The following is a 24,187-nucleotide window of genomic DNA, read 5'->3' as shown; positions in this document are numbered from 1 at the left end:
AGGTTTAAGTAGGGCAAGCCTCTTTCAAAAATTCTGAGTAATGATGTTCTAATCATGTGCATCTGATGTGATACACCTGTGTGGGATTTGAACCACTTTAAAGTGGGAGGATATGTGGGGGGTGTCCTAATTTATTCCTCAGTTAGAATACACATTTTTGTGCATATCTTGTTTCATGACTAAAGCAATGAAAATATTTGTTGTTTACCTACAATTACATCACTTTTTTCCCAAAGATAAATAATAAAAAAAGATATGACATCGATATGTGAACATTTCTTAACAAAGAACTGAATATTTCATAGGGTGTCCTAATTTTTTCAATCTAATATGACTAAAAGCATTGCACTTCCCCTTTCATCTTCTCTCCTGGTCACACATAGATATGCAAGCATGCATTTACATGGAGAAATGTTGTAAAGAATCTCATGACCTATGCTCCATATGCTTTCCCTACTTATTCTTTTTCCATTTGGGATCTAATCACTGTAGTCTTACATTATATAGTGTAGTAATACTGCAATTTATTGTGTCAGTGTTATTTCCCAAGTTATAAAAAAATTTAATACAAAACCTGTTAAAGTTTTGTAGATTAATACTTTGCTCTTTTTTTTGTTGTTGTTACCTTGGTCTTTAAATAGCCAAGGTAGCACTTTGTTCCCATGTCCTTCTCAACCATATTTCCAGGTCTTAGTGGCTAGTAGGGATGTAAAGTCACTTTGTTCCATTTTGGGATATACTGAAAACAGAAACGATATTGGAAACTAGACAAAAAATAAGTTTTACCTGGCCCATTCATACTAGCCAGGATAGCTCAAGAACTGTGACCAGCAACACCAGTGCTACTCAGTCTTTAGCTGCAGTTCCAGGCTCTAACATTAGAAACCGTCAAAGAACTATTAACATAAGAAATTCATCAGAAAAACAAATCATCTTTACAGACTAATCTGAATCAACAAAGAAAAATAAATTAATAACAAAATTATCACAGTACTACTTGCCTCTAAGATTGCTATTATACTAATAATGTGCAAAGTGGTGATGGGTTGTAAGAGAGAGTTGTAGATGCAACAGAAACACAGAGTACAGGATCCATCACTACTGGCATCGGTTCCCTTTAACCAGATAAGGAACAAATCTATCCTTATACCAGGGCTGCCCAATTCCGGTCCTCGAGATCTACTGGCAGGCCAGGTTTTCAGAATAACCACAATGAACATGCATGAGAGATTTGCATACCAAGAAGGCAGTGCAGGCAAATCTCTCTCATGCATATTCATTGTGGATTTCCTGATAACCTGGCCCGCCAGTAGATCTCGAGGATTGGAATTGGGCAGCCCTGCCTTATACTTTTCCATCATTTACCCTCATCAATTATGCCTAGATCTTAATGCGTGTATGCAACAAGGGAGTGGGAAGGAGAGTAAATGGCACCAGGTGATACAGCTTTGCTATGAATTATTTCAGCCTTCATCCATCCCTGTTTGATAGATTTCCAGGGTTCTATCATCGCCTTGTACGATCGCTCTCTTCTTATGAAAAAGAACTGCTTATATTGTTTTATCATGTTACCCTTGATGCCTGTAAGCTTATTTTTGTCTTGCTTGCTCTAGATACGAAGTTGGGTCATAAGACCTCACAAGAAGGTGCAGGTCTATTCAGCCTTTGCTTCTGACTAAGTTTTACAACATAGATAAGGGGGTTCTTAAACCAGTCTTTGAGACACACCAAGCCAATCTGGTTCTCAGGATATCTATAAAAATATACATGATATTTACATACAAAGGAGGCAGTAAATTTATCACTTACATATTCATTGTGAATATCTTGAAAACCAGAAGGGCTAGAGTTAAAAACGCCCTGTTATAGGTTAAGGAGACTCAAAAGCTCCCTTCATTATCTATCATTCTTCTCCCTAAGTTCCCATTTCCCATCCCGCTCCTCAGCACAACTGGGGGACCAGGGGGCCAGAACCAGGAATGGTGTATGCAGACCAAGAAGCAGAGATCAGAGCAGTGGCAAGCTTCATTGCAGCTGATCAAGTAGGAAGGTACACAAGCCAAGGGTGGTCCATAAAGGCTGGACTGGATTCAAGGCAAAGCATTTTTCTGTGCGATGTAGGCATCAAACCGAGACTGAGCATAATCCTACAGCGGGGGGAGGGGGAAAAAAAAGGAGGAAAAATACCAATGAGCAACACGAAGGAAAGGACAACACAGATTATCTTCATGAACACAAAACTTTTCATGCACCTAGTTTTGACAATTAGGGCTGGATTCTATATAGCAGTGGTTCCCAACCCTGTCCTGGAGGAACACCAGGCCAATTGGGTTTTCAGGCTAGCCCTAATGAATAAGCATGAAGCAAATTTACATGCCTATCACTTCCATCATATGCAAATCTCTCTCATGCATATTCATTAGGGCTAGCCTGAAAACCCGATTGGCCTGGTGGTCCTCCAGGACAGGGTTGGGAATCACTGCTATATAGGATGCCCGTCCTGGGCGTCCTATACAGAATTGGGCCTACACCCGCTCAAAGTAAGCCTGATTCTATAACCGATGTCCATGTTGCAGATGCCGGTTACAGAATCGGGTTTGTTTAGACACGGCCATTATGCTTAATCGTGGCAAGGGATCTCCCTGCTGCAATTAGTATAGCGGCTGCAGCTACAGCCACCAGATTCCCTTCTCCAACCCTACCCTCCGACGATTGCAGCAGGAGGGTGCCCAAACCCTCCCCTGACATAACCCCCCCCCAAAGATCGCTAGACCTCCCCAACGATCCCCCCAACCAAAATGTCTCAACCCCCCTCCCCGGACCCTCCCCAGCGGCCCCCCCCAAGATCGCCAGCAGGAAGGTGCCCAACCCCTCCTGCCGGATCCCCCCAATGAAACCCCGCACCACAGAATCCCCCCTCGGGCTTACCTGCAAGTTGGCCGAATGGGTCCTTGCACTGTCCGGCCAGCAGGCCCGCCTCTGTCCAAATGAGGTGGGCCCGGCCCTCCCCTGCCCAACCCACAGGATCCGAGGGCCTGATTGGCCCTGGTGTCTAAGGCCCCTCCCGCTATAGGAGGGGCCTTAGGCATTATCCTATGGGTTTGGGCATGGGAGGGGCGAGCCCGCCTCATTTGGACGGAGGCGGACCTGCTGGCAGGACAGTGCGAGGACCCATCCGGCCAACTTACAGGTAAGCCCAAGGAGGGGTTCTGGGGTACGGGGTTTCATTGGGGGGGGGGGATCCAGCAGGAGGGGTTGGGCACCCTCCTGCTGCGATCATTGGGGGTAGGGTGAGTGGGGGGGCTACTGGCAGAAAGGGTTGAGCACCTTCCTGCTGGCGATTGCGGGTTTTGTTGGCAGGAGGGGTTGGGCACCCTCCTGCCGCGATCGTCAGGGGGTTTGGGGAGGGGAGATTGGCAGCCGTAGTTGCAGCTGCTATACTAATCGCGGCAGTGAGATCCCTTGCCGTGATTAAGTATAGCAGCCGCGTCTACTTACCATGTAGGCCAGCATTTTGCTAGCCTACATTGTAAGCGTCTCCCGCTCTGCTAGGGAGACGCGTAGGGCTGCCTAGGTTCGCCTAAGACTACCACCTAGACTTAGGCGAGCTTGCGGGCCTCCCTAGGCTCCCGGAGACGCCTTATATATAAGCGGCCTGCCTGAGGAGCATTTTTTTTTTTTTGAAAAAGTGCCTCCCGATTGGCTGAGAGACAGCTGTAGGATGCCTACAGCTGCATACAATCGGGACACACTTTGCAGAATCAGGGTCTTAGAGTCTAACACGGTGTATCAAACTGCGTGCCTCCCGAGACACTGGGGTGGAGAAGAGGTGAAGGCGCCGCCTGACTGCCTATAGAATGTGCCTCTCGTGGCGCAAGGCACATACTGTAGGCAGTCAGCCGGTGCCAGCACCTCTCCTTCTCATCGTGCGTCTTCCTTTCTGGAACCCCCCACTGGCGGCTCAGGGTCCATCTGTAGGGCTTTTGCGAATGCGTCATTATGACATCATGCATGCGCATGTCATCGCGTATGTCCGTGCACTTCCAGATGCCTCAAGCCATGGCCAAAACGGTTTAGTGTGCCGCAGCTTGACAAAGTTTGTGAGACGCTGGTCTAATGGAAATGAACTCTCAGTAGCATGACCATATACACTGGTTTACATATTGCATGGTGGAAAGATTCAATGTAAAAATGATCAAGTAATGCGTCTCAATGGCCACAAATTTGGACTTGGAGGATGAGATGTACAGTGTCGGCATCTATGAGACAAACCTGTTTTTTACTGTTACATAGAGCATTATGGACCCCTGTTCGGTTATAAAAATTGGATAGCTCTAAGTCTAATAGATGTTGGCACTGTTATCTCGAAGCAGAGACTTTAGATCATTTATTATTCTATTGTCCATTTATTATGACTTTCTAGAAATCAATTTGGGACCAAATTAATTGTTTATTAGACAATCCAGTGGCATTATCATATGATACTATGCTGTTTGGTATGGCAATGAGAGCAAAAAGTCAGATTTCTTCAAATAATAACAAATTATTACTTATAATGACTGGGGTTACCATTCAACAAATTACGTATAATTGGAAAAACTGGAGTAGATTAAATTATAATTTCTGGTGGAATTCCTTATGTCATATTTATAAAATGGAAAGATTTATTGCAATACAGTGAGGATGTTTTAGGAAATTTCAAGATGTGTGGGAGCCATTAACAAAATATTGTACTGATTAGATGACATTTTTTTCCCTTAAATTTACAGGTTCAATTATGAGGGGGGGATAATTATATGATTACATATTGTACAAGGTATTGATTATATAATAGGAAGGGGTGGGAAGGGTGGGAGATAAGAATATATCATTTGTACTATTGATGATTATTAAGTGATATACTTATTGTTAATTGTTTTAACATATTAACACACTTATTGTAAGTTCGAAAATGAATAAAGTTAAAAAAAAAAAAAGATCAAGTAATTGATCTTTGTAGCTCAATGGGTCTGATTCGCAAGTGAAGTCTTCCGTTGCCTAGGCAGGCTAGGAATGCAGAAGATGTTCCATTTCATAGGCCCAAGGAGAGGCGATCCCAGGAATCTGGCCTCTAGCTCTCACTTACACAAATGAACATCATGACTGTGGAATAGATGGGTAGCAGCTGACCGAATTTCAGTTTTGGCATTGAAACCAGAATGAAATCTGGGTTTGGGTTTTAGCTGAAAATGACTATGCATGTTCAAACTGATGCCCAAAACTCACTCACCCTTGCCCTCCCCCCTCAATCACATTCTTCTCCCCATCCCACCCAACCACCTGTAGGCACTCCCCAGGCCTACCTTAGGAAGCCCTAGAGGTCTAGTGGCACTCGATCCTCCCCTGTGCTGTTACTCCTAATGCAATGGTGCCATGACCTAATGCAATGGTTACCATTGCATTAGGTCATGGCACCTATTTTGCAATTGGAACCAGTATAGGTAGGAAATTTGCTCCTGCTATCAAGATAGAAATGGGGGAAGCCACTGCTTGCTTTAGGATCGGTAGCAAGGAATCTTGAAACTATTGGATCTGCCAGGTATTTCTGACCTGGATTGGCCACTGGGCTAGAAGGACCATTGGCCTGACTCGGTATAGCTTCTATTGGCAAAAACAGACAAGCTATTATCCTATTACAACTCGATACAGAGGAGCAAAGAAAGATGAAACAGTTTGCTGAAAGTAACACAGAGTCGATGACAAAGCAAGGATTAGACTTTTTTTTCCAGCAACATTTTGCAGTTTTGGTTCAGGTCATTATTTTACCTCAGTTGGACTATGGCAACTCGCTTTATGCTTGTTTAAGTAAATGTAATTTGAGGAGGCTACAACTTATCTAGAATACGGCGGCTAAACTGATATACGGTAAACATAAATATGATCATGTCACACCTTTATTGAGTTCCCTTCACTGGCTTCCCATTTACTGGAGGATCCAATTTAAATGTGCAACTGTAATTTTTAAAATCCTATATGGTATTTTTTCTCCTTTGGTTACGTCTCATTTAATTCACAGAAATCTCTAATTCTAGGAGCTCTCAGAAATATAAACTATGGCCAAATTTGTCAATCAATTTCTTTTTTTATTCGCAAAAGTTTGGAATGACCTTCCTTCTATAAAGCACAGTTACTTACCGTAACAGGTGTTATCCAGGGACAGCAGGCAGATATTCTTAACGTATGGGTGACGTCACCGACGGAGCCCCGGTACGGACCTTTTTAACTAGAAAGTTCTAGTTGGCGGCACCGCGCATGCGCTGGTGCCTTCCCGCCCGACGGAGGAGTGCGTGGTCTCCAGTTAAGATAAGCCAGCTAAGAAGCCAACCCGGGGAGGTGGGTGGGTCGTAAGAATATCTGCCTGCTGTCCCTGGATAACACCTGTTACGGTAAGTAACTGTGCTTTATCCCAGGACAAGCAGGCAGCATATTCTTAACGTATGGGTGACCTCCAAGCTAACAGAGAGGGAGGGGGGATGGTTGGCCATTAGGAAAATAAATTTTGTAACACAGATTGGCCGAAGTGTCCATCCCGTCTGGAGAAGGTATCCAGACAGTAGTGAGTAGTGAACGTGTGAACTGAAGACCAAGTGGCCGCCTTGCAGATTTCCTCAATAGGCGTGGAACGGAGGAAAGCCACAGAAGCAGCCATAGCTCTGACCCTGTGGGCCGTGACAGCTCCTTCCAGTGACAGGCCGGCCCGAGCATAACAGAACGCAATACAGGCAGCAAGCCAATTGGACAGCGTTCGTTTAGAGACAGGACGACCCAGACGGTTGGGATCGAAGGTCAGAAAAAGTTGAGGAGAGGATCGGTGAGCCCTGGTACGGTCAAGGTAGTATGCAAGGGCACGTTTACAATCCAGTGTGTGTAACGCCTGTTCCCCAGGATGAGAATGGGGTTTCGGGAAGAAGACAGGCAATACAATAGATTGGTTGAGGTGAAAAGCCGAAACCACCTTGGGAAGGAATTTAGGATGGGTACGCAGAACCACCTTGTCATGGTGAAAAACAGTGAACGGTGGATCGGCGACCAGTGCATGCAGCTCACTGACCCTCCTGGCAGAGGTGATGGCAATGAGGAAAAGCACCTTCCATGTGAGAAGTTTGAGCGAAGTAGTAGCAAGAGGCTCAAAAGGAGGTTTCATGAGGGCTGACAAAACCACATTTAGGTCCCAGACGACAGGAGGAGGCTGTAGAGGTGGTTTGATGTTGAAGAGGCCTCTCATGAAGCGGGAAACCAGAGGGTGAGCCGTGAGAGGTTTTCCGAGGATAGGCTCATGAAACGCAGTGATGGCACTGAGGTGGACTCTGATTGAGGTAGACTTGAGACCAGCCTCGGACAGAGAGAGCAGATAGTCCAGAATGGTCTCTACCGCCAATGAGGTGGGATTGTGATGATGCAGGAGGCACCAAGAGGAAAACCGGGTCCACTTCTGATGGTAACATTGGAGCGTGGAGGGTTTCCTGGAGGCATCCAGAATGCGACGGACAGGCTGAGACAGGGTATCTGGAGAGGTCAGCCCGAGAGAAACCAAGCAGTCAGGTGGAGGGAAGACAGATTGGGGTGCAGTAGAGACTGATGCTGCTGTGTAAGCAGAGTAGGAAACACAGGAAGAGGAATGGGCTCCCTGGAGCTGAGCTGGAGCAGGAGGGAGAACCAGTGCTGTCGGGGCCACCGGGGGGCGATGAGAATCATGGTGGCCCTGTCCTTGCGGAGCTTGAACAAGGTCCGCGACATCAGAGGGAGCGGAGGAAAGGCATAGAGGAACCGATCCGTCCAGTCGAGTAGGAATGCATCTGGGGTCAGACGATGCGGAGAGAAGAGTCTGGAACAGAACTGGGGCAGCTGATGGTTGTGAGGAGCTGCAAATAGGTCCACTTGCGGGGTGCCCCAGCGAGCAAAAATGGAGTGGAGAGTAGGAGGGTCCAGGGTCCACTCATGAGGTTGCAGGATGCGGCTGAGCTGGTCGGCCAGGGAGTTCTGTTCGCCCTGGATATAGACAGCCCTGAGGGACAGATTGTGGGCTATGGCCCAGGTCCAGATTCGGAGGGCCTCCTGACAAAGGGGACGAGATCCGGTGCCGCCTTGCTTGTTGATGTAGTACATGGCGACTTGGTTGTCCGTGCACAGGAGAAGAACCTGAGGGTAGAGGAGATGCTGGAAAGCCTTGAGAGCATAAAACATGGCTCTGAGCTCCAGGAAGTTGATGTGATGTTGACGCTCCTGAGGGGTCCAAAGTCCCTGGGTGCGGAGATCGCCCAAGTGGGCCCCCCATGCATAGGGGGAAGCATCCGTGGTTATGACCATGGAATGAGGAGGCGGATGGAAGAGAAGTCCCCTGGAGAGATTTGAGGAGTTCAACCACCATTGAAGAGATTGCTGAAGAGACGATGTCACAGAGATGGGATGAGAAAGAAGATTCGTGGTCTGTGACCATTGGTTGGCAAGGGTCCATTGAGGTATCCTGAGGTGGAGTCGTGCCAGAGGAGTCACATGGACTGTTGAGGCCATGTGGCCTAGAAGGACCATCATCTGGCGAGCAGGGATGGAAGGTGAAGTAGCGTCCGGTGCCGGTCGGCAGGAAGGAACGCCCTCATCTGATTGGTATCGAGAACTGCTCCGATGAACTGCAGGCGCTGCGTAGGAAGCAGGTGTGACTTGGGATAATTGATCTCGAACCCCAAGAGATGGAGGAAAGAGATGGTTTGATGAGTGGCTTGCAGCACAAGCGGAGATGTAGGTGCTTTCACCAACCAATCGTCCAAGTATGGGAACACTTGTAGGTTGTGGGACCTGAGAAAAGCCGCTACCACAATCAGGCACTTGGTAAACACCCTGGGTGATGATGCGAGACCAAAGGGCAGCACCTTGTACTGATAGTGGTGATTTTGTATCTGGAATCGGAGGTAGCGACGCGAAGCCTGATGGATTGGGATGTGAGTGTAGGCCTCCTTGAGGTCCAGGGAACATAGCCAGTCGTGTTGAGATAGAAGAGGATAAAGCGTGGCCAGGGAGAGCATTCTGAACTTTTCTTTGACCAAACACTTGTTGAGGTTCCTGAGGTCTAAGATGGGACGAAGATCTCCCGTTTTCTTGGGTACCAGGAAGTAGCGGGAGTAAAATCCCTGACCCCTTTGGTCTGGAGGAACTTCTTCGATGGCATTGAGGAGGAGGAGGGATTGGACCTCCCTGAGGAGGAGAGGAGTTTGGGAGGAGTGAGAAGCAGACTCTACGGGAGGATGATCTATGGGAAGAGTCTGGAACCTTAGTGAGTATCCGTGGCGGATGATGTTGAGAACCCACAGGTCTGATGTGATGGCCTCCCAGCGTTGGAGAAAGATGGTGAGGCGGCCTCCGATAGGTTGAGGAAGAGGCATCGAAGGGTGGAGACTGGCTATGCCCTGGAGAAAGGAGTCAAAAGGGCTGAGGAGGTTTAGTCTGAGGGAGAGGCTTGGTCGCCTGGTGAGACTGAGAGCGAGCCTGAGTGTGCTGTTGTTGGCGAGGACGGCGAGATTGCTGCTGAGGAGGATTCAGCGGCCTGGCAGAGAATCGACGTTGATAAGAGGACTGAGGCCTGTATGGTCGTGCCGGTGGAGTTTTCTTTTTGGGTTTAATGAGGGTGTCCCATCTGGTCTCATGAGCCGAAAGTTTTTGTGTTGTGGTATCAAGAGACTCCCCAAAAAGTTCGTCACCAAGACAGGGCGCGTTGGCGAGACGGTCCTGGTGGTTTACATCAAGGTCAGACACCCTCAGCCAGGCTAGGCGTCGCATGGCCACAGCCAGTGCGGAGGCTCGTGAAGTAAGCTCGAAGGAGTCGTAAATCGAGCGCACCATAAACTTTCTGAGCTGAAGGAGGTTGGAAATCTGCTGTTGGAAGAGTGGGACCTTACGCTCAGGTATATATTTTTCTAGAGCAGAAAGTTGTAGGACCAGGTGTTTCATATAAAATGAAAAATGAAAGGTGTAATTGTTGGCTCTGTTAGCCAGCATGGCATTCTGGTACAGGCGCTTTCCAAATTTGTCCATTGTCTTTCCCTCTCTGCCAGGAGGGGTGGAGGCATAAACGCTGGAGCCTTGAGATTTTTTGAGAGTGGACTCTACAAGGAGGCTCTCATGGGGCAATTGGGGTTTGTCAAATCCCGGAATAGGGATGACCCGGTATAAGCTGTCCAGTTTTTTAGGGGCACCTGGAACAGTCAATGGAGTCTCCAAATTTTTATAAAATGTTTCCCGGAGGATATCATGTACAGGAAGTTTAAGAAACTCCTTGGGAGGTTGGTCGAAGTCCAAAGCTTCTAAAAAGGCCTGGGACTTCTTAGAGTCGGACTCAAGGGGGATGGAGAGAGCCGCTGACATCTCCCGAAGGAACTTCGTAAAGGAGGATTGCTCAGGCTTAGAAGTGGTTTCAGCCATGGAGGGTTCCTCATCTGTAGAAGAGGCATCCTCCTCGGTACCGAGTGGGGATTGTTCCCATAGGTCTGGGTCCCTGATAGCCGGTTCAGTATGGCGGGTTTTAGAAAGGGACTTGCCAGATCGCATGGATACGGTGCCGGGGGATGAAGACCGGCGTCGATCTCTGTCCCTGGAGGAATGGTGCCGATCCCGATCCCGAGACGACCGGCGTCGATCTGGGGCCTGGGAAGGGTCCTCTGCCGAGCAAGTCTGAAGTGCAGGCTGAGCAGATAAGACCGGCATGGATGTGTTCAACGGTACCGAGGGGGTGGATACCGGTGGAGCGGTGCGAAGCTCGGGTTGGACCGGTACCGGAAGGAGCGGTGCCAGTAAGGTTGGAAGGAGCTGTTGGAGTTGCTTCTGTAGCTGCTCCTGAAGCTTGTCCTGGAGGATGGCCGAGATTCGGTCCTCCAATGGGGGCACCGGTACCGCTTTAGATTTCTTCGGTACCATAGGTGCTGCTCGACGCTCCGGCGATGAGGAGGCCGATGACGAGGCACTCACCGTGATCGGAGCGGAGCGTTTACGGGAGCGGCGGGACGTCGGAAGAACCGGGGTCACCGCTGTAGCTGGAGGTCGCTCAAGGGAAGTGGAAGGCTTCTTAGCCGGCTTACCTGGCGCTATCGACCCCGAAGGAGGATCAGGCGGTGTCGATGTGGTCGGTGCCGATTTAGGCGGTGCCGTCGACGTCGGGGCCTGATCCATGGTAGAACCGGTACCGAAAAGAATATTTTGCTGTATTTGCCGGTTCTTAAGAGTGCGTTTCTTGAGAGTAGCACAGCGGGTGCAGGTGTCAGCCCGATGCTCTGGACCCAAACACTGAAGGCACCAGTTGTGTGGGTCAGTTAAAGAGATCGGGCGTGCACACCGCTGGCACTTCTTGAAGCCCGGTTGAGGGGGCATGAAGGGAAACACGGCCTCCGCGAAATCAAACCCGGAGGCTTGGATGATTACAACAGGCCCCGCCGGGGCCGGCTGCAAAAATAAGGAAAAAGACACGAAAAGAATTTTTTTTTTTTTAGAAGAATGAAGTCGAAAGACAAAAATAGAACCAAAATTGGATCAAAAATCGCGAGCGGGAAGGCAAATTTAGAGTTTTCAACGGCCGTTGAAAAGCACATGCGTCTTCTTCGCTCCGCGGAAACGAAGAAACTGGAGACCACGCACTCCTCCGTCGGGCGGGAAGGCACCAGCGCATGCGCGGTGCGGCCAACTAGAACTTTCTAGTTAAAAAGGTCCGTACTGGGGCTCCGTCGGTGACGTCACCCATACGTTAAGAATATGCTGCCTGCTTGTCCTGGGATAATTAGAGTTCTCTCTCATCTACCCACTTTTCGTAAAGTACTGAAGACATATTTATTTCAGAAATTTACTAATGATCCTTCTTTTTCAAATCAATCATAAAAGATAAAATTCTGGCCTAAAAAATATAGTTTCTGTTCTAATCTCTTGTATAACTTTATTAATATTTTGTTAACCGAGTTGAGCCCTCTTGTTGGGATGAATTGGTATAAAAAAAAAAAAAAAAATCAAATATTAGATTAGAAGCAAAGCACTGGGAGATGAAGTAGTCACTTACCAGGTAGCCAAATTCTATGGTGGACATCTTTGCCTGAACAATGGACCAAAGACACCAGAAAAAGTGAGAAGCCAGGGAAAATCTGTGGAAGAGAAATATTTTTACATTTATTCTGCATACCTAGGCCTGCACAATATGAATGGACCTCATGCTTCTGAGCTTACCATAGCTCATCACAGATTTAACGTGCTGCATAATTTTCCCTATTAGCAGTACAGAGGAAGTTATAAAAATTTCCATCATGGTGGTCAAAGACAAAAAAACCCCAACCCAACCCATGTAGTCTTACCTGATCATTTTCTCTCTTTGACCTCTACCAGTCGAGGCCAGATATATGGGATTAGCTCCCCTATCAGCAGATGGAGAAAACTTGTTTGTTGACATCATCCCATGTAGATACCAGCTTCCAAGTATTTCAGTAGTCAAGTCAAACAAAAGTCAACTTCTTAGACCACACCTTCCCCCTCTAAATCATATAGGGAAGATCACCAAACCAATCCAGTAGCTGTACACCCAGACATGGAGAACCGATACCAGCCTGAAGTCTCCTGTAGAAGGAGCCATGTAAGTTTGAGAAGGAAAGCCTTAGCATGCACAGAGGCAGCAGCTTGAGGGGCGCAAAGAAGTGCGTGGACGTCACCGTGATGACATCACGTGCATGCATGACATCATCACTTTGATGGCTGCCTCCAGTCTGGGCCCTGAGCCGCCAGTGGAGGGGGAGAGGGGTGTGTAGAGAGGAGGAGAGAAACCTGGGAGGAAGAGGCGCGCTGGTGGCAGCTGACTGCCTAGAAGATGTGCCTCTTGCCAAAGGAGGCACTTCCCGTAGGCAAGTCAGACGGCACCCTCCTCCACATCTGAAATCTCATGCAGCACAGTGGGGTGCCACGGCACAAGGTTTGAGATACACTGTTAGAGAAAACAAAGCAGCTGGTACCTAAAACTGTGTGCACAATTCCAAATCATTGTCCATCAACAAACATATTATCCCCAGGGGAAAAGCAGTACCTGTGTATAGAGGTGTGTCAAGGGACAAAAATTTGGTCCCTATCCCCAGCCCCACCATATTGCGACTGTCCCCTCACCATCCTTGCAGATTTCACATTGTCCCTGTCCCTACCTCTACTTGTCCAATATATCCCTGTAAGAAAGGATCCAGGCCTTGTAAAGAGGTATCCTCCTATCCACATTTGCACAGGACTCTGTACAGGGTAACATCAGCAAGCCAGTTCTCTGCCTTCAGTTGCTGGTAGGGGAGCCATCCAGGCCACATGGAAAGTTTACACCAAAGTTCATGAAAAGTAGTCGAACCTTCCACCTGATCTGGGCCTTTTTGCTGCTGCCAACAGTTCCCTTATTAGTAAGTTTCCATACTGCACATTTTCAACAGTACCTGCCCCTCGTTTATATAAATTCTGAAATAGATACACCAGAACATGCTAAATGCTCCTCACCGATTAATATACATAGTAACATAGTAGATGATGGTCCATCTAGTCTGCCCAACCTGATTTTTTTCTTTTCTTCTTCTCCTTAGCTATTTTTGGGCAAGAATCTAAAGTGCTGCTCGGTGCTGTTCTCAGGTTCCAATTACTGAAGTCTCTGTCAAAGCTCACTCCAGTCCATCTACACCCTCCCAGCCACTGAAGCCCTCCCCAGCCCATCCTCCACCAAACAGCCATATACAGACCGTGCAAGTCTGCCCAGTACTGGCCTTAGTTCTTCAATATTTACTACTATTTTCTGATTCTAGATCCTCTGTGTTCATCCCACGCTTTCTTGAACTCCATCACCGTTTTCCTCTCCAGGGAGCGCATTCCAGGCATCCACCACCCTCTCCGTAAAGAAGAATTTCCTTCCATTGCTTTTGAGTCTCCCACCCCTCAACCTCAAATTATGTCCTCTCGTTTTACCATTTTCCTTTCTCTGGAAAAGATTATGTTCTATGTTAATACCTTTCAATCTCCACTAACATTTCTTCCTCTTCCTGACTTGGCTCCTTCTTCATTTTCTTTCCGCTGTTCCCAGAAGACTCCAACAGGTAGTGGTGTATAAAATGAAGCTTCAAAAGCAAAAAACAAAGATGGCAGGTTAAGAAATTAGGCCCATCGGACCTACTGTGCATATTCCTCTCTGCAGGAACCAGATCTAGGAATCAGAATTAAAAAGACTGCATATGGGGGAGAAACAAAATACATGGTTAAAAAGAGGTACAATCAGGGCATCCTACCACCATCTGATGAACCAGGTACGTTAGAGAGATTGTGAGCCCGCCGGGACAGATAGGGAAAATGCTTGAGTACCTGATTGTAAAACCGCTTAGAAAAACTTGATAGGCGGTATATAAAATCCTAATAAACTTAAACTTAAACCAATTGGGACATTCTTTTTTTTAATGCAGGCACTATACCTAGGCGCCTGTCTTGTGCCTATGGAGGCGCACAGGGTTGCCTAAGGCTGGCATGGTTTGCGCTCTGAGTGGCCTTGGGCATCCCTATGCACCTCCAAAGGTGTGAGACTGATACCTTAAACGTAGGCCTTTAAAATGCTGGCCTACATTTAAGGAATGTTTCTGGACGCAGCACTACTTCCAGAAGCAGGCCCTTATTGCAGTCAATATTCAAAGCAATTTAAATCTGCCATAAACAATTTCTGGATGCTTAAATCACCTGTTCATGGCTAACTGCTAATTTTCAGTGCTGTTGAAAAAAAACAACTTGTTAGCTCCAGACTGCAAACCAGCTATTTTGGGGGCGTTCTGGGGGCAGAATCAGAACTTGGCCAGTTAAAAGTCGATATCCAGCACTTAAACCAGCAAGGTCACTGCATAAACAGGACCGCATAAAAATCACTCCTACCATTATGTGGTTCGCCATAGCCGGTTAAATGCATCACACTTAACTAATTATGTGTTAACCGGCTCTAAAAACCTGGAAATTCAATGCCAGTGCCTGGACGTGGCCTTTTCAGATTTAGCAAAACCAAACCCATCCACTGTGACAAACCAGGTACTGAACTAATGTCTAAATATAATAGGACCAACTTATATATGCACTCGCTCTCAAGCACACGAGCTGTCAAAAGTCTAGTGATCAGATCCCTAACTTTACAGCAGTGAAATTGCAAACTGCGATGCGGCGAGATTCTAATCTTAATCTTCTATTTGTGAATCGAACATACCTATTGAGGCTCTAGGCGACTTTCAGAGAGGGGTTGAAAGGGGATCAGGAGGAGGGAATAAAAGGGGGCCTTGGAAGGAGGGGGGGGGGGGCGAGAAATCTCAGGAGCTTCATCTGGAGAAAGTGGGTCCAATAAGAGAATAGCCTTGCTAACCAAATGTGAAGGGTAATCGCTGCACCATTAAAGCCCATTGAAGCGACTACCCTTCTCCACATTTGGTTAACAAGGCTATTCCATTACATCTTCTTTTCTTGGACCCCTGAGGAAGGTATTCCACCAAAAAACGGCCCGTGTTGGGTCCGTGGAACACAAACTGTAGATAGTGTTTTTAAGCCCTTTCTGAAGAAATAAAAAGGTTTTTTTTTATTTATCATTTTATAATTAACTAGTCTTTAAGCCCTTTACATTAACGGGTGCTAGAATAGATGTGTCTTTCTCTCTCTCTCTCTCTCTCCTTGGCTGCTTTCTGTCTGTCTTTCTGTCTCTTTTTCCTCCGCTGTCCACCACCATCCCTTGCCAGCTCCCCCTGTCCAGCAGTAGCCCTTCTCCCTTCCTTTTATGTCTCCCGTGTCCAGCAGCACCTCTTCCGTGCTCCCCCTGTCCCTCTTCTCTGCTTCCCGGTCATCAGCGCCCCTTACCTGCTCCCCCTGTCCAGCATGTTCGTTTGCAGCCTCTTTCCTGTTCCCCCATCCATCAGCACCTCTTCCGTGCTCCCCCTGTCCCTCTTCCCTGCTCCCCGGTCCATCAGCGCCCCTTACCTGCTCCCCCTGTCCAGCATGTTCATTTGCAGCCTCTTTCCTGTTCCCCCGTCCATCAGCACCTCTTCCGTGCTCCCCGTCCCTCTTCCCTGCTCCCCGGCCCATCAGCACCTCTTTTGTGCTCTCCCTGTCCCTCTTTCCTATTCCCCCGTCCATCAGCACCTCTTCTGTGCTCCCCCTGTCCCTCTTCCCTGCTCCCCGGGCCCATCAGCACCCCTTACCTGCTCCCCCTGTCCAGCATGTTCGTTTGCAGCCTGGTGAGGATAGCGGCCAGCTGTAGCGAACCTCGCAGGCCGTTATGCACCTCAGTAGCAAGTTCCCTCTGACGTGATCACGTACGTCAGAGGAAACGTGCTATTGAGGTGCTGAGCGGCCTGCGAAGTTTGTTACAGGCGGCCGCTATTCTCACCAGGCTCCTTTGAAGAGCGGCATCGGCAGCGGTACTGGGCGGCGATGATGCGGCTCCTCCAGCAGCAGCGGTTGGTGAGGGCGGGAGGAGGGGAGTGGCCAGAGTGTTCCCTACCGTCGGGTTCTAAAATGGAACACAGCCACGGATCACACACCACGGCGGCAGGGAACACGAAACCCTTAGGGTTTTATTATATAGGATTATCAAGTATAAACTTGTACAGAAAGTAAAATTTAAGTTTACATAACCTTTGCCCCGATCCAGCCAGGCATGTGAGCTCCTCCCTCTGCAGTCCATTGGAGAGATCAATCTACCTACTTTTAAATATCAGCAACAGTGGGAAATCAACTGCTTTTACACTTCAGCAGCAGCGGAACTATCCGCAACTACCAAGAGCACACAGACCCGATCCAACCAAGAGTGTGAGCTCCACCTCCCCCTGCAGTCCACTAGGAAGATCAACTGTTTTTTACACCAAAGCAGCAACAGGATCAGCCACCACTACCGAGAGCCCTTTGCCCTGATCCAGCCAAACAAGTAAGCTCTTCCCCCAGCATTCCGTTGGAAAAATCAATATGCTTGCTTTTAAATATTATCAGAAGTAGGAGATCAACTGCTTTTACACCTAAGCAGCACCAAGACCAGCCGCCACTATCGAGAGCTTTTGTCCCAATCCAGCCAGACGTGTATGCTCTTCACCATACAATTTGTTGGAGCGATCAATCTGCCTGCTTTTAAATATCAGCAGCATTGGGAAAACAACTGCTTTTCACCTAAGCAGCAGCGGGTCCATCCGCAACCACCAAGAACCCACAGACCCGAACCTGCCAGGAATGTGAGATCCGCCCCCCCCTACAATTCGATAAGAAGATCAACTGTCTTTACACCTAAGCAGCAATAGGACCAGCTGCCACTACAGGGAACCCTTTGCCACGATCCAGCCAGACATATAAGATCTTCCCCCAGCATTCCATTGGATAGATCAATCTACCTGCTTTTAAATATCAGCAGCAGAGGGAGAACTGCTTTTACACCTAAGCAGTATTGGGACCAACCGCAACTACCAAGAGCCCATAGACCAGATCATGACAGGAGTGTGAGCTCCACACCTCCTGCAGTCCACTAGGTAGATCAACTGCTTTAACACCTAAGTAGCAGCAAGACCAGCTGCCTATAATAGGAGCCCTTGCCCCGATCCAACCAAGCATGTGAGCTCCTCCCCCTATATCCCGTTTAAGAGATCAATCTACCTGCTTTAAATATCAGCAGCAGTAGAAAAACAACTGCTTTTACATACAAGCAGCAGCGTGACCTACCGCAACCACCAAGAGCCCACAAACCCGATCCTGCCAGGAGTGTGAACTCTTCCCCCCATGCAATCCGCTAAGAAGATCGACTGTCGGCTCCGGGCGGCTTTCCCGCAGAGGAGAGAATTCTGCATTCACCGTGGGCCTCATCTGGGGCAGCCTCCTTGGAGCGGCTGGGGCACGGGCAGTGTGTCTGGGAGGGAATGCATGGATGGGAGAACATCGCAGGGGAGGAGACATAGGCATCCTGGGACTGTCTGTCAAGTCTCTTCCCTGAAGAAGCCCTTTCTGGAAATGTCAATCGCTCCTCCTAAACTTACTTGCTCCACTTCATCACTGACGCTGAAACCGTGGATTGAAGACAAAGTTTTATTTTATTTTTCTTTCCAGCTTATGATTTATCTTTAATCTTATCTATTGTTTTGCCTTTTGTCTTTGTTTTGTTCTATTTCTATCATTTAAATTTCTCCAGAATTCTACTGTTCAACGGTTCCCCTTCTGCTTCTATTCCTTTCTCTTCTCTATTCTACCTTCCAAAGTATTTAGATCAATGCTGTCTTGTTAAAATGTTTATTTTATTTTTATTTTTCCTCTAACTCTACTTTTCACTTCTCTATTACCCTCCAGGTACTTTAGTTAGATTGTGAGCCTTCGGGACAGTAAGGGAATTTTTCAAGTACCTTTCTTATTTCTAATCTTAATGTATATTTTCTGTAAACTGCTTAGAACCTAACGGATGTAGCGGTATATAAGAAATAAATTACATTACATAACCATGTACATCATATTTAAGTCCAAAATACTAAGAAACAAGTGAATAATACGTATCCATATTTTCAAGTTAAAGTAAAAAAAAAAAAAAAAAAAGCAAAACTCCATTATATTACTTAAATTTTAAACTCAAGTCCACTTTGAGGATCTAGATGTACAAAGGACAGTATAAAATAAGAAAGAAAACAAAGAATGCTAAGATTGATCTAAGCTGGGCTCAAAGTTCCCCAAAAAACATCCAATCTAGGGCTAGATCTTATCTTCCTTTTCTTTTTCCAAGCGAGACAATGATAGGAAGGTCACCAGCTGGGAAGGATCAAAGAAAACAAATTTCTGAGAAGAATAATGCACTATGCATTTGCATGGGTGACGTAAATAAAAAGTTGCCCCCCTGGCTTTAATAATAGAAATTCTTTACGACGCCTCTGGGTTTCTCTGCATTAACCAGGAGTCATCCAAGTCCAAACAAATTTATGAAACATTAATTAAAGATAATACCAATCTTAGGAGAAAGTTAGAGTCCTTGGAAAACTTTTCCCGTGGAAATAATCTAGGATTGGTAAATTTTCCTAAGGCCTTAATGATTACTCCTCGGGAGATGCTGAAAAGATATATGATGGAAATTTTGGGTTTGTCTGAAAATATACCACCATTTACACAAGTTTACTATCTTCCTATTAATCAACGGAAACAACAAGAGGTTGAGCAGGAAAATTTGGATGTGACCGCTAAGCAGGATGGACCTATGGTCTGCCTCAGCGGAGGCAACTTCTTATGTTCTTATGTACCACTTTACTGGAATTCTCGAATATTGAAAAGGCAGTCCCAGCAACCCTATTATTAACAGTGGCATTGGCCCCGGACAAAAACTGGTTACCGAGACTCTTCTTTAAAAATAAACTGAAAATATTCTTAGGAATGCAGATACAAATGTATCCTGATCTTGCCAAAAAGAAGGTTTTTAACATTGTTGGTTTCCACACTTTTTGTTTTGCTCACCATTTTTCCGGTGGAAACCTGGGTCATTTTTTGATGTTCTTACTGCAGAAAAATTACAACAGCATTTAATAAACTAAAGCAGTGTTTTTCAACCGCTGTTCCGCGGCACACTAGTGTGCCGCGAGATGTTGCCTGGTGTGCCTTACGGTCAGGGCCGCCATCAGGGCAGTACCACCAGTCTAGGGAGAGGGGCGGTCCGCCCCACGTGGACAGGAGAGAGCTGGACGGGGGACCCGCGGAGTTCAATACATCTTGAGCCGCGAGGCTCGTCTTCTGTTCCTGCCTGCCCTGCAGCTAACATATAGCCGATCGCAAGCGTTCCCCGATGTCAGCGCTGACGTCGGAGGGAGGGCTTAAGCAAAGCCTGCCCTCCGACGTCAGCGCTGACGTCGGAGAATACTTCCGTTCGGCTATTTGTGTGCGGCAGGGCAGCAAGGAAGCAGAAGACAAGCCTCGTGGCTTGAGCTTCGTTTTGCTGAGAAAGTTGCAAAGATGGGCTGGGAGGCAAACATGGAACACAAAAGGGGGGAGGGAGTGCGTTTTGGACACAAGGCATGAACTTGGGAGAAAGGAAGGGAGGGAAAGAGATGCTGAGGTGGGGGAGGGAATGGGTTTTTGGACACAGAAGGCATGGACTTGGAAGGGAGGGAAAGAGATGCTGAGGTGGGGGAGGGAATGCGTTTTTGGCCACAGAAGAAATGGACTTGGGAGAGAGGAAGGGAGGGAAAGAGATGCTGAGGTGGGGGAGGGAATGCGTTTTTGGACACAGAAGAAATGGACTTGGGAGAGAGGAAGGGAGGGAAAGAGATGCTGATGTGGGGGAGGGAATGAGTGTTTGGACACAGAAGGCATGGACTTTGGAGAGAGGAAGGGAGGGAAAGAGATGGTTGTGTACACGGGGAATAGAAGAAAGGAGAATTTTTGGTCATAGGGAGGGAGTGAGGTACAGATAGTGGCATACCAGGGTGGGGGGGGCGGACTGCCCCACCCCGGGTTTACGTCCCAAGGGGGTGCACAGCTGGCCACCCTCCAGTGTTGTCCCTAGGCCGGCAAACTGCGGCTCTTTAGCCACTTGAGTGCCACCGCCGCCAACGGTGTTGTTGGCGGTGGCAGCATTATAAAATACTTTCTTTGTGTTTATTTGATTCCTATTCAAGAGAATTACTTTATATATAGTCAATATAGGCACAGAGTTAAATTTTTTAACATTTTCTAATGGTGGTGTGCCTCGTGATTTTTTTCATGAAACAAGTGTGCCTTTGCCCAAAAAAGGTTGAAAAACACTGAACTAAAGTACAGTGAATGCAACAGTAGTTTTTTCACTGTATTGTGATGGCTAGGAATATCACGTACTTGAGATCCACTATAGGGGGGGGGAGGGGTTAAAAAAAAGGTCACCAGAGAAGTAGGTGCCAGGTGTAAAATTTAAGTCCCTGACCTCCCAATGTCCCATAAAATAGAAAAAAAAAAAAGAAAAAAAAAGAAAGTTCCCCATTAATGCAGCTCCTTCTTTAAAAACAGCCATCCCTCTCTGCCTTTACCAGATATTAGTGCTGGACCAGAATAAGGGTAGGTTTGGGTGAGGGCAAACTCACTGCCCAGGCCCTCCTGCCTTGCCATTTTTCAAATGGATGCAGTGCTAGAGCAGCCATGAGTTTGTAACATGGGGGTCCTTTTACTAAGGCAAGCTAGCCCGTCTAGCGTAAAAAGGACTCCACTATTTCTTTAGTAGTGCCAGATACTGAAAGCTATGCCCTAGTGGGGACAATGGTGCCACTGGGACAGACACACCACTGCTATTTTATAAGGAAGGGAGAGGGGTAGCAGCTTAAAAACAGAAGTGTTGTGTTCAAGGGGGCACAATTTTGTATTTTACAGTTTTGGGTTGGTTTTATTTTTTTTGGGGGGGGAGGGGGGAGATGTCTGAAGAATTACAAACTTATTACACTTAGACCACTAGGGAGTTGGGCGACTGGGGCTTTCCCCCAAATCACCACTACCACCTTTAACTTGTTCACTGGAAGAACTGGGTGTCAGCAGGCCAGACTCCCTGGGCTGAACAAAAACTTGCACTGGAGACGATGTTCAACTTTACAAGTTGCAGTGTTCATTTTCCATGCTACTTTGCAAGCAAAAATTCATTTATAATATCCATTAAGACAGCAGTTAAACTGGGTTACTGGTAATTAAAGAGTCACTGAGTTTATACCCAAAGCAAGAGAGGGTGAAACACAAGGGGTTGAAAATGTAAATAGCTGTGTTACAAAGATAAGAGATATTAAACTCTTGCTAAATTTTACATAACTAAGAAATTGGGGAATCTGGCAAAATATTGTCCATTTCTTAGTTTCCTCAGTACAATTGTTTTTAAGCGTCCTTTCAATTTTGTCCAATGCATGTTTATCCAGTTTAAAGTGGAAATAGGACATGCACTATTATGACCAAATTCTTTATTTGGAAAAACTCCCTTCTAACTGTATGCTCTTAAGATTATACATGTCAGTGTGAAAAGCCAGCATAGAGTAAGGCACATCTTTCCTTATGAAGCTAAGATGTGCTTTCAACAGCTTGAGAATTTAAAGTTTCTACATAAAAACAGTCAAATCAAGTGGGGAAAGCATGCAGAGACAAGGCTTTGGGAATGCTTTTGTGCAGAAGGTTGAGAGTCTTGTGTTACTCTGAGTAAATCCTGTGCTTTAGTAAGCTTTTTCAACTGTTGTAACTATGGGGTAAGAGGGAAGACAAGCTTGGAAGTATGTGCTGGAGGCATAGATGACATGGCATTGTCAGAGCATGCCATTCCAAAGTGGTCACCTATCCCAAAGCTTGCTCCAGCGTAAAATTTAAGTGTGAGCCACATAAATGGACTTAAGACAGTTATAAATTTTAGATATATCTGAGTGTAGGAGAACTGTCCGTCAGTGCAGGGGCAGGTGGTGTCAGGTGTGTGTTTCTGGAGGGCTTGCTTGTTGAGTATGATGTAGGGCAGAGGTGTCAAAGTCCCTCCTCGAGAGCCGCAATCCAGTCAGGTCTTCAGGATTTCCTCAATGACTATGCATGAGATCTGTTTGCATGCACTGCTTTCATTATATGCTAATAGATCTCAAGCATATTCATTGGGGAAATCCTGAAAACCCGACTGGATTACGGGCCTTGAGGAGGGACTTTGACACCCCTGATGTAGGGTATTCATACCGATGGAGAGGAGTAGCTTACAAATTAGAATACCAGACTGAATATCAGGGATACTGAGGTTGTCTCTTGACCTTGGGCAGGTTACCGTATTTTCACGCATATAACGCGCGCGTTATACGCGTTTTTACCTACCGCGCATACCCCTCGCGCGTTATATGAGTGAGCGCGGTATATGAAAGTTTTCAAACATAGTTCCCACCCCGCCCGACGCCCGATTCACCCCCCCAGCAGGACCACTCGCACCCCCACCCCGAACGACCACTCGCACGCGCTCCCACCCGCACCCGCATCCACGATCGGAGCAAGAGGGAGCCCAAGCCCTCTTGCCCGGCCGACTCCCCGACGTCCGATACATCCCCCCCCCCGGCAGGACCACTCGCACCCCCACCCCGAAGGACCGCCGACTTCCCGACAATATCGGGCCAGAAGGGAGCCCAAACCCTCCTGGCCACGGCGACCCCCTAACCCCACCCCGCACTACATTACGGGCAGGAGGGATCCCAGGCCCTCCTGCCCTCGACGCAAACCCCCCTCCCCCCCAACGACCGTCCCCCCCCAAGAACCTCCGACCGCCCCCCCAGCCGACCCGCGACCCCCCTGGCCGACCCCCACGACCCCCCCACCCCCCTTCCCCGTACCTTTGGAAGTTGGCCGGACAGACGGGAGCCAAACCCGCCTGTCCGGCAGGCAGCCAACGAAGGAATGAGGCCGGATTGGCCCATCCGTCCTAAAGCTCCGCCTACTGGTGGGGCCTAAGGCGCGTGGGCCAATCAGAATAGGCCCTGGAGCCTTAGGTCCCACCTGGGGGCGCGGCCTGAGGCACATGGTCGGGTTGGGCCCATGTGCCTCAGGCCGCGCCCCCAGGTGGGACCTAAGGCTCCAGGGCCTATTCTGATTGGCCCACGCGCCTTAGGCCCCACCAGTAGGCGGAGCTTTAGGACGGATGGGCCAATCCGGCCTCATTCCTTCGTTGGCTGCCTGCCGGACAGGCGGGTTTGGCTCCCGTCTGTCCGGCCAACTACCAAAGGTACGGGGAAGGGGGGTGGGGGGGTCGTGGGGGTCGCCAGGGGGGTCGCGGGTCGGCTGGGGGAGCGGTCGGAGGTTCTTGGGGGGGGGGCGGGCGTTGGGGGGGGGGGGGGTTTGCGTCGAGGGCAGGAGGGCCTGGGATCCCTCCTGCCCGTAATGTAGTGCGGGGTGGGGGTAGGGGGTCGCCGTGGCCAGGAGGGTTTGGGCTCCCTCCTGGCCCGATATTGTCGGGGAGTCGGCGGTCCTTCGGGGTGGGGGTGCGAATGGTCCTGCCGTGGGGGGGATGAATCGGACGTCGGGGGGGGGGGGGTGAACGGAGAGTCGGGACAGCGCACGGAGAGGCGGGGCAGTGCACGGAAGTCAGGGGGGGTGAACGGAGAGTCGGGACAGCGCACGGAAAGTCAGGGCAGTGCACGGAAGTCAGGGGGGGTGAACGGAGAGCCGGGACAGCGCACGGAAAGTCAGGGCAGTG

General features: G+C 48.2%; 1 protein-coding gene across 1 annotated transcript in view; it reads right to left on the bottom strand.

The window, feature by feature from the left end:
* Positions 1-443: 443 nt before the first annotated feature.
* Positions 444-24,187, bottom strand: part of CHKB (choline kinase beta) — a 67,896-nt gene continuing 44,152 nt past the window's right edge. The window contains exons 9-11 of the mRNA XM_033958879.1: positions 14,026-14,132; positions 12,071-12,152; positions 444-2,147 (exon numbers count right to left, since the gene is read on the bottom strand). Coding sequence (XP_033814770.1) covers positions 2,091-2,147; positions 12,071-12,152; positions 14,026-14,132 — 246 coding nt within the window. The 3' untranslated portion in view covers positions 444-2,090. The remainder of the gene's footprint in view (positions 2,148-12,070; positions 12,153-14,025; positions 14,133-24,187) is intronic.

Source organism: Geotrypetes seraphini, chromosome 9 (assembly GCF_902459505.1).
Source record: "Geotrypetes seraphini chromosome 9, aGeoSer1.1, whole genome shotgun sequence".
In the NCBI taxonomy this organism is placed as follows: Eukaryota; Metazoa; Chordata; class Amphibia; order Gymnophiona; family Dermophiidae; genus Geotrypetes; species Geotrypetes seraphini.
The sequence above is the reverse complement of the archived record's forward strand: the minus strand, read 5'-3'. Positions and strand labels throughout refer to the sequence as shown.